Source organism: Gossypium hirsutum, chromosome D10 (genome assembly GCF_007990345.1).
Source record: "Gossypium hirsutum isolate 1008001.06 chromosome D10, Gossypium_hirsutum_v2.1, whole genome shotgun sequence".
NCBI lineage: Eukaryota > Viridiplantae > Streptophyta > Magnoliopsida > Malvales > Malvaceae > Gossypium > Gossypium hirsutum.
The window spans coordinates 56531579-56548229 of record NC_053446.1 but is presented as its reverse complement, the minus strand read 5'-3'; the positions used below and the strand labels follow the sequence as shown (position 1 = coordinate 56548229).

At 29.5% G+C, this 16651-nt stretch overlaps 1 protein-coding gene and 1 non-coding gene across 2 annotated transcripts; one reads left to right on the top strand and one right to left on the bottom strand.

The window, feature by feature from the left end:
* Positions 1-1472: 1472 nt before the first annotated feature.
* Positions 1473-4733, bottom strand: LOC107915123 (trihelix transcription factor ASIL2). Its single transcript, XM_016844261.2, has 2 exons — positions 3208-4733; positions 1473-2112 (listed from the first exon to the last, which is right to left on the bottom strand). Exons 1-2 carry the CDS (start codon positions 3916-3918, stop codon positions 1705-1707), a joined length of 1119 nt encoding a protein of 372 aa, XP_016699750.1. The 5' UTR covers positions 3919-4733; the 3' UTR covers positions 1473-1704.
* A 4898-nt stretch (positions 4734-9631) lies between these two features.
* Positions 9632-9705, top strand: TRNAN-GUU (transfer RNA asparagine (anticodon GUU)). The gene has a single exon. It is a non-coding gene; the product is annotated as a tRNA-Asn (tRNA).
* Positions 9706-16651: the final 6946 nt, after the last annotated feature.

The window sequence follows — 16651 nt, the reverse complement described above, 5'->3', positions numbered from 1 at the left end:
TGATAAGGCAAAACGATTGAGAGGAGGCTTTGTTGAACATTGTTTTCTATTTGTTGGAAATTTCAGTTATGTTTTGAAAGAGCTAAGGGAGGTTGATTAGTGGATTTATGTCGGCTGAGTTTGATTTGGCTTTGGTATTTCCATGGATTGGACTGTAGAAGAGCAAGCTATAATCGAAAATGGGTTACAATAGTGAGTCCTCTTTTTTGCTTTTTCTTTATTTTTTTGCATAAAATTTTCGGTGTTTGATGAAGTTGTCTTTTGTAAATAGGCATAATTGTTGAAAATATATTGGACCTTTATGCCACAATGATTTACAAGGATGATGACAACGAAGAAGATGAAGATGACTCCTCACTCCCTCCTCTCCTCGAACATCTTCCTAAAGACTTCGACGGCGATCCTACAAACTTTGACAATGATGATGATGCCAAAGATTTTAGGACCATGATCGTGAAATTCAATTGTGGACGTAACGCTCGCGGTCAATCTTTGTATTGGTTTAAGCCTTCAGCTGCGGCTGTGGAGAGCCCAATGAAGGCTAGGAGAAATGGACCGGATGTTGATGATGATGATGACAAGGAGAAGGATGAGGATGGAGATGGATATGGAGAAGGTTTTAGGACTTTTGTGGTGAGATCGATGATGAGAAGTGAGAGGGAAAGGAGTAGTGGTGAGGGTTGGGACGTTTGGAGAGAAAGGGAAGAGGAGAGGGCTTCTTGGAGTTAGAGATGGGCAGACTGCGAGAGTAAAGGAAAAGAAACAAAGAAAGAAATGAGAGAAGGGGTTGGCATTTTTGAAATTGGTTGAGCATCTTTGACACGCCATCTATCTACGGTTGACTGATGGTCAACTCACATTTCCCATTAAATTTGGGCTGATTTTTGAAAAAATTGTAATGTTGAGGGTGTCAGTCCAAAAAAAAAAAGATTAAGAGTTCAAACCCAAAAACCCATAAACATTAAGGGTATTTTTTTACAATTATATCTATTTAAAAACTAGAATTTATTTCGCACGTAGAAAAGAACTTTGCAAAGCCGCACGTTGAGCCGTGAACATTAACTCCAACAAAAAAGTAAGAAAAAATATCATAAAAGTACCATTTATTTTTTAGATTATTATGAAAAAAATATGTCACTCCGTTAATTAATCTAGCTTTGTGAAGTTTAGAAGCATAGTTACCTTGGCAAGTTTAATTGGTTGGATTGGTTGAATTAAAAATTTATAGAGATGTTGATTTGATAAAACATTTTAAATTGGTTGAGTTGCGAATAAGTATGGACCAATTGAATCGATTAAAAATAGTTGAACTGATTTTTAATATTTTTAATAAATTATTTAATTAAATTATTTGGATTAATCGAACCAATTGAATTGATGATCTAGTCGATTCAACCACCAATCCAATTCTAAAAATGTTGTGTAAAAGTAAAAAAAGATAAAATTTCATTTCTTTTCACAGAAGCTAGGAATTACCAAACTTCCCCCACCCAAATTATCATTAGCTAATTAATTAGTCTCATAGTTGTAAGAAAAAGGGGTCATTACGCAACATGAAAGTCATCTTCACACTGCATTGTACCGGTTACATAATTTAGATCAACAACTCACTACCCTATTATTACAAGTTAAATTACCTTCCCACATTGTTTCATTGTCAATACCCTAAACCTACACATACATACACATTCGCGCATATGTATGTCAACTTCTTCCTATCCTCAACGAAGGATCGATCCCTTTATTACTTGATCCAGCAAAGAGCTTAGCAATTTCCAATTGCGTATTGGCTATGATCTCTGTTCTTTTAAGCTCCATTTCCCTCCTTTTAGTCTCAGCTTCAATCCTCATTTTCTCTATTTCCCTTAGTGTTTCCATCCTTGATTCTTCTGATTTTAATACTACTTCAGCTAGTATTCGGATACTCTCCCCTATTTCTCTATACTCTTCCTTTTTCCTCCTTTTCTTCTTCTTATTCTCCATTGTTTTCATCTTCAATTTCTTCGATCTTAGCTTTTCCTTGTCACTGTAAAGACCCGGTGTACTACTATCTGTCTCTATGGCTACCTTGTCCGATAGATGGTCCGATACTTTCGTTCCGGCTCCGTCATCCTGTCATCACAAACAGAACATGCATCTATGAATCCTGGTGAATTTAGGAGGCACCCCCAAAATAATATAAATAATAAAATTACAAATTAATATATGATAACACTGCAATTTACATTTAAAAAAGATTCCATTTTTAATCCCTACCATAGTAAACTTTCAAAGATTTATAATTAATTTTTGGCGAACCTTAAATGGGTAAGGATGGGCACAGCATACCAAAAAAGTAAACTACCAACTGCCATGATGGGTCTCATCAACACGACTTGTATTAGTGAGTGAATTGAATGTTTGGGGTGCGAAATGAATTTTGGAAGTGGAATATGGACATTTAACTTTCTAATTTTGACTACCATTTACTTTTCTACAAATATGATTGGTTTGTGGTGTAAAAAGGAATATAATATCAACCTCCTTTGCAGTCGTACTTTATAATAAAAATTAGAAGTACGGTAAAACAGATAATTTTATTTATTTATTAATTCCATTTTTTAAAATCGATATACTTTTAATTTGTGTTGTTAATTTATAGTTTACTCGGGTGTCGTCGACTCCATTAATGAGATTATGGGACACCGTGGTTAAAATAAATTAGGTGGAATTTTTTATTTTTTTTAAAATATAAAACAAATATCAATGATTTTTTTAAAAATTAATATTAATTTTAAAATCTTAAGGTGCTTTTTCAGTTGGTTTTGTCAAATTTTAATAGTCAGTATCAGTGGAGTGTCGTCAAACTTACGCTATGATAGTATAAATATATAAAAGAGGAAGAAGTTATTTTGGTGGTAATTAATTAAAATTTTGAAATTTAAATGTTTTATTCTGGTTTTTAATTTAAAATAGGATAAATATAATATAATTTCTCTCATATTTTTATTTTTTATTTAAATTCTAGTAAAAGAAATAATAGTATCGACCTAATAAATACACTTTTTTTTTATATAAAAAAGTAACTTCATGAATTTATTCAAAAGTTAATACTACCATGTAAATAATTTTTGAATTTTCCGCACATAATCTGGTCCAGCTAAAACTTAAAATCTTGAATTCGAGTATATATATATATACATACTTGCACACATAATTCTTACTGACCTTGGGTATCTTTTCAAAACCATTGGAACCGTGTGAATTCTGTGCAGTTCCCAGACCCTGAGGAGCCAAAGCAGGCGGCGGAGCAGCTGGTGGTAGTGGCGGTGGTGGTGGTTGTTGTTGTTGTTGCAGCACCACCAGCGTGGACGCTTCTGGTAACGTCAAGGGAAGGTTAGTGAAAAGAGGGCCAGGTGGTTGTGGTTGAACCACTGCTGACAGATGTAGCTGCTGCGGTGGCGGAGGCAGCGGCAGTGATGGTGGAGGAGACGGTGCAGCAGCAGCAGCGGCAGCGGCAGCATTTCCACGTAATAAAAGATCAAGCCGTGGATATAAAGGCCAAGACGATCCCTCCGCCGTGGCCGATTCCGACCGATACCGTTTTTTCATGGACTCGATCTTGTTCTTACACTGCGTTTGAGTCTTGGGCGACTTGGTACAATTGGCTCGAGCCGAAACATAACGTGCAACGTCTTCCCAATCATGGCCTTTAAGCTTGGCTCTGTTTCTAAGCACCCATTTGTTTTCATAGGCCTCGAGTAAGCTCGAAACAGCCCCTTCACTCCATTCATCGCGTTTCAGCCTATCATTACTCCCGCCTCCGCCGCCAGTCACAGTGGAGCTTCCAGGGTGTTTCTTAGGGGAACAGTCTTCTTTGTTGGTGTTATTGTTAGAGAGGAGAGATGGGTTTTCTTGGTTATTAGTTTCTTTGTCCATCTCTCCCCATACTAAACCATAAACACAACTTTTACACTGGTTTTTTAGTAGTCAACATGAATTAAACACCATGAAAGGAAGAGAACCACTAGCATTAGAAGAAGAGGGGGAGAGAATAGGCCAAGAAACAAAAAGAAATAAAGGGGAAAGGCTTATAGGGTTAGAGATAGTGGGCAACTACAAAAGATGGTAGCTTTGTCAAATGGAGTTAATGATAGTAACCTCTTAACTTTCTCTCTTCTTTCACTTTAATTTATGTATTAATTTTATCTAAATTTTGTATTAATTATTGTTATAATTAATTATAAAAATATGTAAATATTGATATAAAAATTTGGGTAACCCAAATTTAATTTGAAATGGACATGAATAAAAAAAAGGATAAAGTGTTGAACACCTTCCTAATTAATTGATCTAATTATAACATAAGGTTGCAATCACTAATAAATTTGATGTGTAGATAAATTGAAGGAGAGGTGGTATCTTACTTGAGGGCAGGTAGGTTTTATTGCTGTGGTTGGGTTATTTTGGCTGTTAGCGTTGGAATGAAGCCAATGAAGGAAATCCAATGGGGGTAGTGGTGATATTGGTGGTGGTGGAAGTGGTGGTGGTGGCCGGTGGTGGTGGGTCATTCACGTGGGTCTGTCACCCACTCTCCCATATATCCCATCACCCTCCAAATTTTAACTATCATTCTTTTTTCTCAACCGTTCACTGCCCCCAATGTGCTTTGGTGACTTTGGAAAATTTGGCTTTCATTCCTATCCCTTTTCACTTTTCAGCCTTCCTTTTGAGCTTTGCCTTTTGCCTTTTTTTTTTTTGCAAAACTTTTGGTGGTTTCATTTGCTATTCAAGTAATAGTTCAAATTTGATGCATGAGTAATATTATTTAATTAAAATCTTTATTTTTTAATGATTATATGATATGATCTGATTCATTAAAATGTATATATCAAATATATACAACAGAGTATGGTATAAGATTAAGGAAGGAGATAGTGACATCTTTTTTTGACAATTTCTTTTGGGGGTGAAATGTTCTTCAATTGGGCATATTTGGGACTTTATTGGATTCCCAATTAGAGTATGCCACATCAAGTTGCTTCAATTGCATTCCTTCTTGGTCAAATTATTAATAAAACTCCTTACCTTTCCTTTCCATCCCTATATTCTCATATTCAAATCATATAATCCAAGTTTAGGGTTTAATTAGATCGTCTATTTCCGAATAATGTTGTTCACGAATTAAGCTATGATCTGAAAGTTTTTCAAGTTATCTAAATCCTAATTGGTTGTTTATATTAAAATTTATATATTTTACTATTAGATTTAAATATATTATTTATTATTAAATAGTAATTTAGAACAAATCCAAGTAGCTTCAATTTAAAACAACCTTATTTACCACTCGAATGGAACGCCTCAAGTTATCCATTTTTAAATAGACTACAATTCTAGCATAAAGGATTTGGTTATGAAAATATTTCAATTTTTATCTTTTAAAAATTGAAAAACACCATTAAAAATTTGTTTTTAATAATGAAATTATGTTTAGTAATTATTTTTCTACAATAAAAACATGAGAAATACATATTATATTTTGATTTAAAAACCCTTCTTTTCATTTTTTCACTTTTATAATTTTTTTTAGTGAAAACATGTTTTTTAAGTTTCACTCATTTTCATTTTTTAAAAATTATTTTTTTTAAAAATTTCTATCAAACATGTTTTGTCAATGTTTTCCCTTTCTTAATAAAATGGAAATAAAAATGACTTTCGATTCTTGAAATCAAACGGAATCTTAATTTTTTTAAGTCAAAAGATTTAAGATTTTAATTTGAAATTTTTAAATTTTCCTTGGTTTTGAATGAATAATATTTTGCAGATATTTTTTCTAATGACCTTTTTAGTGAGGTTTAAATTCACACCAATTGGATAGTAAAATAAGTTATATTATTTAAGGACACATTAGTTTTTTTTACTATATCAAAAACTAATAAAAATAAAAATATACATTTAGTAAGATTTGAATCCTCACCAATTGGATTAGTAAAATCTTATATTTACCACTCAACTAAAACTTTATTTTAATATATATTTATACATTTTTATTTTAATGTGCACAATTTATTATCTCCATCAATTGTTTCTATACTTCTATTAAACTTCTAATTTAACTGGTGTCACGAATCACCTAAGTACTTTGAGAGTACTTTAGTTTTTTTTTAAATAAAAACCAATAAAAATACAAATATGGATGCATTATTATGATTAATTAGTTTTCAAACCATACATTTCATTAATTATTTATTATATGTTATTTTTAAACACACATATGTTGTTTCCACACGCATATGTGTGGGATAGGATAATATATATCCCTCCACTTACACCAATGTAAAACTAACAAGGTTTTACTCACTTTTATAATTTTTCTATAATTAATATTTTAACAATACAACCATCATATTTTATGTTTTATTTATGTAGGTCGTGCATGTCAGGTTTGACGTAAATTAAAAATTTACAACAATTTATTTTATGTAAAAAAAACTTTCATCCGTTCAACATATATTAATATATACAATATTTTAGATCGATATGACAGAAATATCATATTCATTCAATAATTTACATGTATAACAAATACAATTATATTAATAAATTTAACAGCTTAATTGTTAAAATATTAATTGTATAAAAAGTATAGTAAATATATATATATATATATGTAAGATCCATAAGAGAAAAGTATAATAAGGGTTAAAATATTTGAGAGTTCTTATATTATAGAGAATGGATTAAATTAGCCTATCTATTATTAAATGGATCAATTTAGCTACTATACAAGTCCAAATTGTAACAGATTTAATATTTGTTGTATAAAAAATATCTTGAATTTTTTTTTAATTTTAGTTTAATTTTAAATAAAATATTCCTTTTTGAACTATAAAAACTTTAAAAATATTAATTCTGTTGAATATTAAATATTTTTTAATAGTAAATGTAAATTTACATTAAAAGGTATAGTCTTAAAGCCAACTAAGCATTGGTTTAAATCGCAAAGATTAAAGTCTTATGACTTTTATCATCTAGGTTCGTATTTTATCGGTATAAATTATGTGTAGGAGAATTAATTTGAATTAAATTAAATATTTAAAATAATTAATTATAATAATTAACAATATAATTATAAATTGTAAAAGTCAAACGTTTTATCAGTACAATTTTCAAGAGAGTATAATGAAAATTGCTTCTTCTTTTTTTTTTTAATGTTATTTTCACTATATATTTTATAGGCAGTCAAGTGATTGGTCTCAACATTGACTTGAAAACACAGCTTCGGACACAATTCATCATAATTGTTCATATGCATCAACAATTTTATACATACTAAATTTGGTCATACTTCTATTGTCTATAACAAAATTACTTTAGGTTAAAAATATTTTTTAAAAATTTATTCAGTAATAAAAATGAATGAAATAGTAATAAATTTGTATTTTAATACTATTAAACAAGTGTTTGATCTTTAAATTTATAATTATTTTATTTAAAGATGATATAAAAGTATGAAACAATAAAAATGTAAACATAATAATATTAATTATAATTTAAAAGAAGGATATTTATATAATTTCATAATTAAATTGGTAACTCGATTAAAGGTGACACTAACTCACTAAAGTGCTTAAATATAAGCATTAGATTTTAAAATTTATTCAATAATAATGTATATAGCTAGAGTGGTAACAAATTTGTATTTTTAATGCTATTAAACACATATTAAATTTTTAGTTTAGTAATTTTTAATTCTTCTATTTTAAAATAATATAAAAGTAGAAAAAAACTGAAATATTACGTTAATAATATTAAATTATAATTTAAAGGAAGAGATATTCCTGTAATTTCATAATCGAGTTGCTGACCTGATTAAGGGTGACACCAACTCAGTAAAGTACTTATATATCTATTAAAAATTCAATCACATGCTTATGTGTGCGAAAACCATTTATTTAGAACATAAAAGTATTTTTGAAAATAACATATAACAAATAATGAAACATATGTTTTGAAACTAATTAATAATAATACATATGAAATATGTATAATATTAAAATAAAAAAATAAATTAAATAAAACAAAATTTAAACACATAAATATTTATTTGATTTCATCTATTTAAACTTTTAAACAATTTTAATGTAATGATAATAATAATTTCTTATGTTTAAGTAAAATAAATTGAAAATGATATTTCTTTAACTATAAATTTGAATAGTTTAAATTAGAATAAAATGTAATTCAAGTTAAATATGAAGTGTAATTCAATATTATTAGACTTTTCTTTTAATTTTATCATTTAGTTTCAATATAATACTATAAACAATAGTTTAAATCACAATTAATGTATAATTCAACACTAATTAAAAATATAATTTAATATTTATTGAATTTTATCTATTCAAGTTTAGTTTTAATGTAATAATAAAAACATTTTCCATGTTTAAGGAAGAAATAATATAAAATAATAAAAGATATTTGAATAATTTGAATTACAAATGAAATGTAATTCGAGATGAATATAAAAGTATAATTCAACATTGTGATTTTAATGTATTAATAGTTATCAAATTAAATATTAAATTTAAATTTAATGTAAAAAAATTAGTTTTAATTTTTGAAATTCACTTCAAAAAATTAATTTTTAACATTTTATATTTAAAATATATTTTTTAATTCAGAATAATTTTTTTTAATTTAAAGGTAAAATAAAATTGAATCAAGTACAATCAAATTTCATAATTCATGTTCAAAATTGATTTTATTTAATTGGGATGAGCTTGTCATAATAATTTTTTAAAAAAATTTATAGTAATTTCTTTTTGCAAGTGAAATAATTATTGAAATTAAATCATTTAATTGTATTATTAAAAAATAATATGTTGTAAATAAAAAACAATTAAAAATAACTAAAATTAAATTATATGTCACCAAACTGAAATTCAACTTCCTAAAAAATTTAAAATGAAATCTAATAAATATATTTAAATGTTCTCAATCTTGATCTTCTTCTTCAATCTATCCTCATTGTCGTCATCCTCTTTCTTGATGTTTTCTTCAATCTATTATCTTCGCCGCCATTTTCAATCAAAATTGGTTCTTGAATTTTAGCACAACATCATTAAACATCAAAACTTGAATTTTAGTTCCATGATAATTAAAAATTAAAATAATAAAAATTTAATAAAAATAAAATATAAATATCACAAATCAACCTCATGTTCGATTAAATTGATTTTCCATCACATTCTAGTACCTTATTAACATTAACAAGGGAACCTAATAAATAATACCAAAAATGATTTTGTTTTCCTAGCTTGTTTTAAATTCTACTTGAAAGTGTTAGAATGTTTATAAAGCTCAATTTACTTTTAATTGGCATATAACTGTAGCACTAGTTAAGTGACAATTAATCTAAAATGATAACCGTAATTTAAATATTAAGATGAAATTAATATATAAAAAAATAATTTAGTAATATAATTAAAAAAATTTCAAAAAACATTGCTAGCAAACATATACTAATTATTGCAATAATATTGTTTACTATATATACAACTAGTATTGTTATTAAATAATTTAAACTTGCACAGAATTATAAAACAAGAAGAACCAATAAATAGGTTACACATGAAAATCATCCCAAGGTGCTGGAATAGCTCAGTTGGTTAGAGCGTGTGGCTGTTAACCACAAGGTCGGAGGTTCAAGCCCTCCTTCTAGCGTTTCTCACATATTTTTATGGTTTAATTTGAAACCCAACTCGACCCAATATCAAAACTGACCTAACCCAATACTAAAGGAAAACAAAAAATTAACAATATTTTACATACATGGGAATTTACGAAAATTAACAAATTTATTATTTTTCCAAAATTAGTAACATAATCAATCACCACCCATGCTACTGTGAATCATCTGTTCTTACTTTAATATTATATATTTTAAAAACTTATAAATTTATTTTAAAAGTTATTTTTTGATTTAAAAGATAATCTATATTTCTCCTTTGCCGTCAAACTTCTCACTTTGAAGTTATATATATATATATTTGTAATTGAGTTGTTGTCATGAAAAAAAAAGTTAATTGGCACCCGATTATGGGTAAGTCTTTTTCTTTTTTTTTGGAATTCAAGTTCTTCAGACAAGTAATAGTTTGTTCTTAACCCAATCCAAGGATATACTTAATTTGTTAACTGAAACAAATATGCAAGATAGTAAATGTGTGCTCTCTCCAATTGCCTCACCGCAGCAATTAAAATTTTATCAGTTTATGCACTTTCCTACAGAAACTCACTGGAAAGCAATCAAACAAATCCTTTGATACTTGAAAAACACTATAAATTATGACCTATGAATCAATTGCCAATTTTAAAACATTCTAAGCATATATGCAAATGCGGATTGGGCTAGAGACCCAACAGATCGTGTTTCCACCATTGGATATATTCTCTTATTTGGGCACACTCTTATTAGTTGATCGTCAAAAAAACAACCAACTATAGCCAGATCTTCTATTGAAGTTCAATATAGGGTTGTGGCTACCACTACTACAAAAACACTTTGGGTGTTTCATCTTTTGCAAGAACTTCAAGTCCCTTTTTTTCGTACTGCTCAATTTTTTTCTGATAATCTTAGGGCCACATATTGTTGTCAACGTCTTATTATGCATAAAAATATGAAGCACCTCACAATCGATCTCCACTTTATCCAAGATCACATCGACTGGAAAACTTTCAATGTCAATCAACTTTATCCGAACTTGCTTTTGTTCATCAACTTTCCAAGTTAGGTGTTGTTCTACAACCCCAAACTTGAGGAGGCCTATTAATGATAGAGCTTGACCAGGCCTTCCTTTGTTGTTTTTATCTCTTTTTAAAATTTGAATTTTTTTAATTTTTTTATCTTTTGTTTTTATTTGAATAACTGATATTATATTTAGTTAGTTTTTTACTTGCATAAATAGGGCCTATTATTAATGAATTATTTATTCCTTCCTATCATCCTTTACAAAACCTTATAATTCCAAGTATTCGTAAGTAATTACGAATGAAAATGAGGTTAAAAAAGGTTTTAAAATATCATTTGAGGCTCAATTACGTAACATGCAGCCCAAGTATCAATGCACAGGTTGTGGGTATCGATACATTGGTTATATTTCAAAAAAATAAGCTTTGATGGTTTGAAGTATTGATACTCCAAGGGCTTGTATTGATACTTGAGCACACATATCGGTGCTAGGGGAGCCAGGTATTGATGCTTGACATCGAGTACCGATACTCGGGGTTAGGTACCATACTTGCCTCCCCTTCTTTTAAAAGCTTCGCTAATAACTTCGAAAGTATCAGTACTTTGAGTCTATGTATTAATACCCAACCTAAGAGGTATTGATTCCTAGGCTTGAGGTTTCAATACCTATGTTCGAAAATGCAATTTTCAATTGTTAACACATTCCAACACCTTTAGTTACCTATACCAAACTTACATAACATGCTATAACACTTAAACCATCAAATTTAACATATTAAAACAAGCCAAAAGCACCTTTACAAAATACCAAGAAATAATTGTTATGCAAAATGACTCCTTAAGTAAAATTTGAATCAAAATAGCTCAAACTGTAATGAACTAGTTTTGGGAACTGTCAAAAAAAGCGGTTTTGAAACATCATTTCTGTAAACCCGGTTCGCTGCTGTCTTGGTGTAATCCTGGTATTGTCCCTCCTGGCCTGCTCTCTCACCAAATTACCTGAAACATAAACGTAAGACTTATAAGTAAAATGATAAAATTGATAATAATTGAGATTTTTTCAACAATTTTAGAAAATTATAAAAAATAAAAGGGAATAAAAATTTCAAAAATATATAAAGTGAGAGAAAATGAGGGAAAATTGTTTCTAAACCCTCTAATTTTTCTCTCTGCATTATTTGTATAAAAATATCCAATACCCATACTTTAAAAAAACATAATAAAGAAAAACATTAAGCAAAATTATTGGTTTTTTTTGTTTTTTTCCCTCTTTTGTTTCTTAACATGGCTTTTTCCTTAAAGAAAAGAAAAGAAAGAACATAATATAATTGGTTTTTGCAATTTGGGTTTTGAAAAAAAATTAAATGAATTGAAAATTTTAATTGATTTTAAAAAAACAATATTTTGTTATATATGTTATGTTTTTTTCTAAAAAAAAATGGCATTAGAGTCGATTTCACAAGCCTTTATAATATTAGTTTAGGATGATCTTCAGAGGCATAGAACTTGACTTAAAGATATTACTAATTTGGTTTCAAGAAACATTGAGGAAGCGTATAATGATTTAACATTTTTTTTTGTTTTGTTTTGTTTTTAGTTTGTTATTGAATTTTATTGAATGATAATTTTTTTTCTAATACATATTAGTTCTTCAACAACATTTTTTGGTGTCTCTATTATCCATGGTTAAAACCATACGCACAAAATAAATTACAATCACGCTCAAATCCTTGCATATGCTTAAGTTTCTCCTTAACCCACCATTGCCATCAACGCTTTGACCTAGTAACCTCCAAAAAATTTCTCTTGTGATGTCAAATTTTTGAATTTATGTTTCCTTTTGCAACCATTTTCTTCAACTTTAAAGAAATTGTTTCAAGCATTGACTGGTGCACACTTTAGATACTGAAAGCACACCAAATCATCCTCATATCTCGCTAGAGTCTTTACATATCCAATGCCAATTATCGTTGACAACCCCAAACCATCAGCTTCCTTAACACCCATTGCACAAGATTCTTCTTACTCACAGAATGACAACCGAGTCAATTGACTTCAAGTATATCTTCTCCTTCTTGCTCTAACCAGTCACATCCACCTAACCTAACTTAACCTCTTCTCATTTATAGTCGGTGATCTAGACATGCCAATTCATCTCAACCTAATTCTCATACGCTACCTTCTCTTACTATACCTCCAATCCAACTGAAAAACCAAATAATCTTTAAAACATTGATCCCTTCACCAACCCAAAACACTTCCACCACCCTAGGCTCCCAAATCAACATGTTCACTCTTATTCACCACCCAACCATATGGTTACATGATTATAAAACAATATTTATAAGCCTAAAGAAAAATAGTGATTATATTGTCACTCTTTCGCAATAAATTGTTCCATCAACCTTTAAATAGGCTTTTAATTACCCTTATCAAGAAGTTGCTAAAAGGAAGAATATGATGCTTTGCACAGAAATAACACTTGTATGTTGTTGATTGCAAATGGGCTTTTCAAATCAAGCACAAATCGATTGGTACTTTTGATCGTTACAAAGCACGTCTTGTAGAAAAAAGGGTTTACCCAAACAACTGGTGTAGATTATCATTCGACCTTTAGTTTGGTAGTCAAACCCTCAACGATATGTTTGATCCTCTCTATTTTTGTTCAAAATAATTGCTTTCTACATCAACTTGACGTTTATAATGCATTCTTGCAAGGTCATTTGGATGAACAAGTTTTTATGAGGAAACCTTTGGGCTTTAAGGATTTAGAACGAACAACGCATTTTTTTGTTTAAAAAATGATATATGGAGTTAAGTAGGCATCCCAAAAATGGTAAAAGGAACTGACCAATTGTTTTTCTATCTCTTGGATTCAAAAGATCCAAGTGTGGCGCCTCATTATTTTTTCTGTCGGCTTCAACAACAATACTATATATTCTGGTATATGTTGATGATTTCATAATCAGCGGTAGCAACCCTATAGTCGTTCAACAAGTTATCTCTTCCCTCTAAAAATATTTTCCTCTTAATGATCTTGGTACACTCAAGTTTTTTTTTTGTGGGAATTAAAGTGCTTAAGAAAACTAACAGTTTGTTCTTAACCCAATCCAAGTATGTACTTGATTTGTTAATTGAAACAAATATGCAAGGCAGTAAATGTGTGCTCTCTCCAATTGCTTCACTACAACAATTAAAGTTTTCTCAGTTTATGCAGTCTCTTACAAAAACTCACTGGAAAGCAGTCAAATGAATCTTCCGATACTTGAAAAACACTATAAATTAAGGCTTATGAATCATTTGTCAGTTTGAAAATATTCTTAGCATATATACAGATGTGGATTGTGCTAGGGACCCAACAGATCGTGCTTCTACAATTGGATATATTCTATTCTTCGGGCACACTCTTATTAGGTGATCATCGAAAAAACAACTAACTATAGTCAGGTCCTCTATTGAAGTTGAATATAGGGTTGTTGCTACCACTACTACTAAAACACTTTAGGTGTTTCATCTCTTGCAAGAACTTTAATCCCCTCTTTCTCGTATTCCTTAATTTTTTTCTGATAATCTTGGGGCCACATATTGTTTTCAAAATCCTGTTATGCTAGAAATATGAAGCACCTCGTAATCGGTCTTCACTTTATCCAAGATCACGTTGAATGGAAAAAAATTCAATGTCAATCACATTCATGCAACCATTCAGTTAGATGATACTCTCACAAGGACCTTACCCGAACTTTCCTTTGTTATTCAACTTTCCAAGTTAGGTGTTGTTCCACAAACCCCAAACTTTCTAAGTCTTTCATTATTTTTTTTATCTCTTTATAAAATTTGAATTTATTTTTTAATTTCATTATCTTTTGTTGTTATTTGAATAACTAATCTTATCTTAATTAGTTTTCTACTTGTATATATAGAGCCAATTATCAATGTTTTTTTTATTCCTTCCTCTCATCCTTTACAAAACCTTAAAATACCAAGCATTTGTAAGTAATTACGAACCTTGGCTAAATTTTAAAAAAATAAGCTTTGATGGTTTGAAGTATTGATACTCCAAGGGCTTTTATTGATGCTTGAGCACGCATATCGGTGCTAGGGGAACTATGTATTGATGCTTAACATCGAGTACCGATACTCAAGGTTAGGTACCAGTACTTGGCTCCCTTTTTTTTTTTTTGAAGTCTTCGCCTAATAACTTCGAAAGTATCAATACTTTGAGCCTATGTATTAAAAACCAACCTAAGAGGTACTGATTCCTAGGCTTGAGGTTCCAATACCTATGCCTGGAAATGCAATTTGCATTTTTTAACACATTCCAACACCTTTAATTACCTATACCAAACGTACGTAACATGCTATGACACTTAAACCATCAAATTTAACACATTAAAACAAGCCAAAAGCATCTTTACAAAATACCAAGAAACAATTGTTATGCAACATGACTCGATGAGTAAAATTTGAATCAAAATAGCTCAAACTGTAATGACCCAATTTTGGGTAGCGTCAGAAAATGCGATTTCAAAAACTCATTTCTATAAATCAATTTCGTAAGAATAAAATAGGGAAATGTATAAAGTTGGTATGAAAATGTATTGAAGATTGATTAAGTAATTTAATCGATAAAATCATTAATTAAAGCTCAGGGACTAAATTGTAAAAGCCTAATCGTTATTGAGTTTTAATTTAGAAAATGTTTGGGGACCTAGATAATAATTATTGAAAACAATGTTGAATGTTGAATGTAATCTACTTGCTTATGATTAGTAATTTTAATTAGTTAAGTAAATAAGATTAATAAATAATAAACTAAGTGAATTAAAGTTAATGACACCTTAATTAAGTATATATAAACAATTGTTAGTAGAAAAAGATGAAAGAATCTTATTTTCCCCAAGCATTGCCATGCATGGTTGAAGAAAGGAGAAGGTTTTTCTCTTTCCCAATTTGGTCCAAATTACCAAGCTAAAAAAGACATCGAGCCATCTCGAGAGAAGGGAAAGACAAGAATCATAGACAAGTGACGAAAAAGTTTGATTCTCATAGATTTTGAGGTTCCACGAAGTGAAGCTAATCCAAATTGCAACTCTCAACTTAACAATGTTTGTATAGTTCTTTATGTTTTAAATATATGGCATACATCTAAGGATTGAGTCGGTTATGTAATGTAATGATCATTTAAAATCCTGAATTGGTAAGGTTAGTTTGAGTCTATTGTACATAAATTGTTAAATGCATACATGAGATTGGTATAAGTAGTTGAAATGACTAAAATGTGCAAATGTTAACCTATGTTTAATTGGGTTTTAAGTTTGAATTGTCAATTAGGTGATTTTGGATAGTAATGTTGTTTCAATGGTAGTATATGAAGTGTTTGAAGTATATATTATGCTTAAATGGATTAAATATGTAATTGCTTATTTTGTTAGGCTAATATGAAACATTGCCATAAGGATAATTTGGAAATAGTAGGTGACGTCGCGACCATAGACCCCCGACGTCATGTCGACACTCACTATTTGTTTCGAATCGCGACGTGGTACCCTTAACGTCGCGACGTTGATGCGATAGTTTTGAAAATGTTAGATTTTAGTCTTCAATCAACCTCGTTTTATTGAAAGAGCTCTTGTAAGGTCGTTTAAGTCTCAAACATGATTGTATAACATGTAATAATATATTGAACTTAATAGCATGTATTAATTGTTGAATTGAATCGCAAATGAGATTATAGTTGCTCTGGCAATGAATGTGGCATTTTGTTTAGACTCAATAATTGGGTCGGGTATTGGGTGTTACACAAACATTGCCTTAAAACAATCCATAAGAAATTTTTTTAATATTTCAACACTATCAAAATAGTAGGTTAACTTTGAAATATATATTTATGAATGGCTTCAAGATGGATGGTTTCTTTTTATT

Bases quoted from the DNA above. Each gene is read 5' to 3' on its own strand.
- LOC107915123 (XM_016844261.2), bottom strand. From the start codon at position 3,918: ATGGACAAAGAAACTAATAACCAAGAAAACCCATCTCTCCTCTCTAAC. The intron at 2,113-3,207 runs GTCAGTAAGAAT...TTGTGATGACAG, and splicing joins GTTTTGAAAAGATACCCAAG to GATGACGGAGCCGGAACGAA.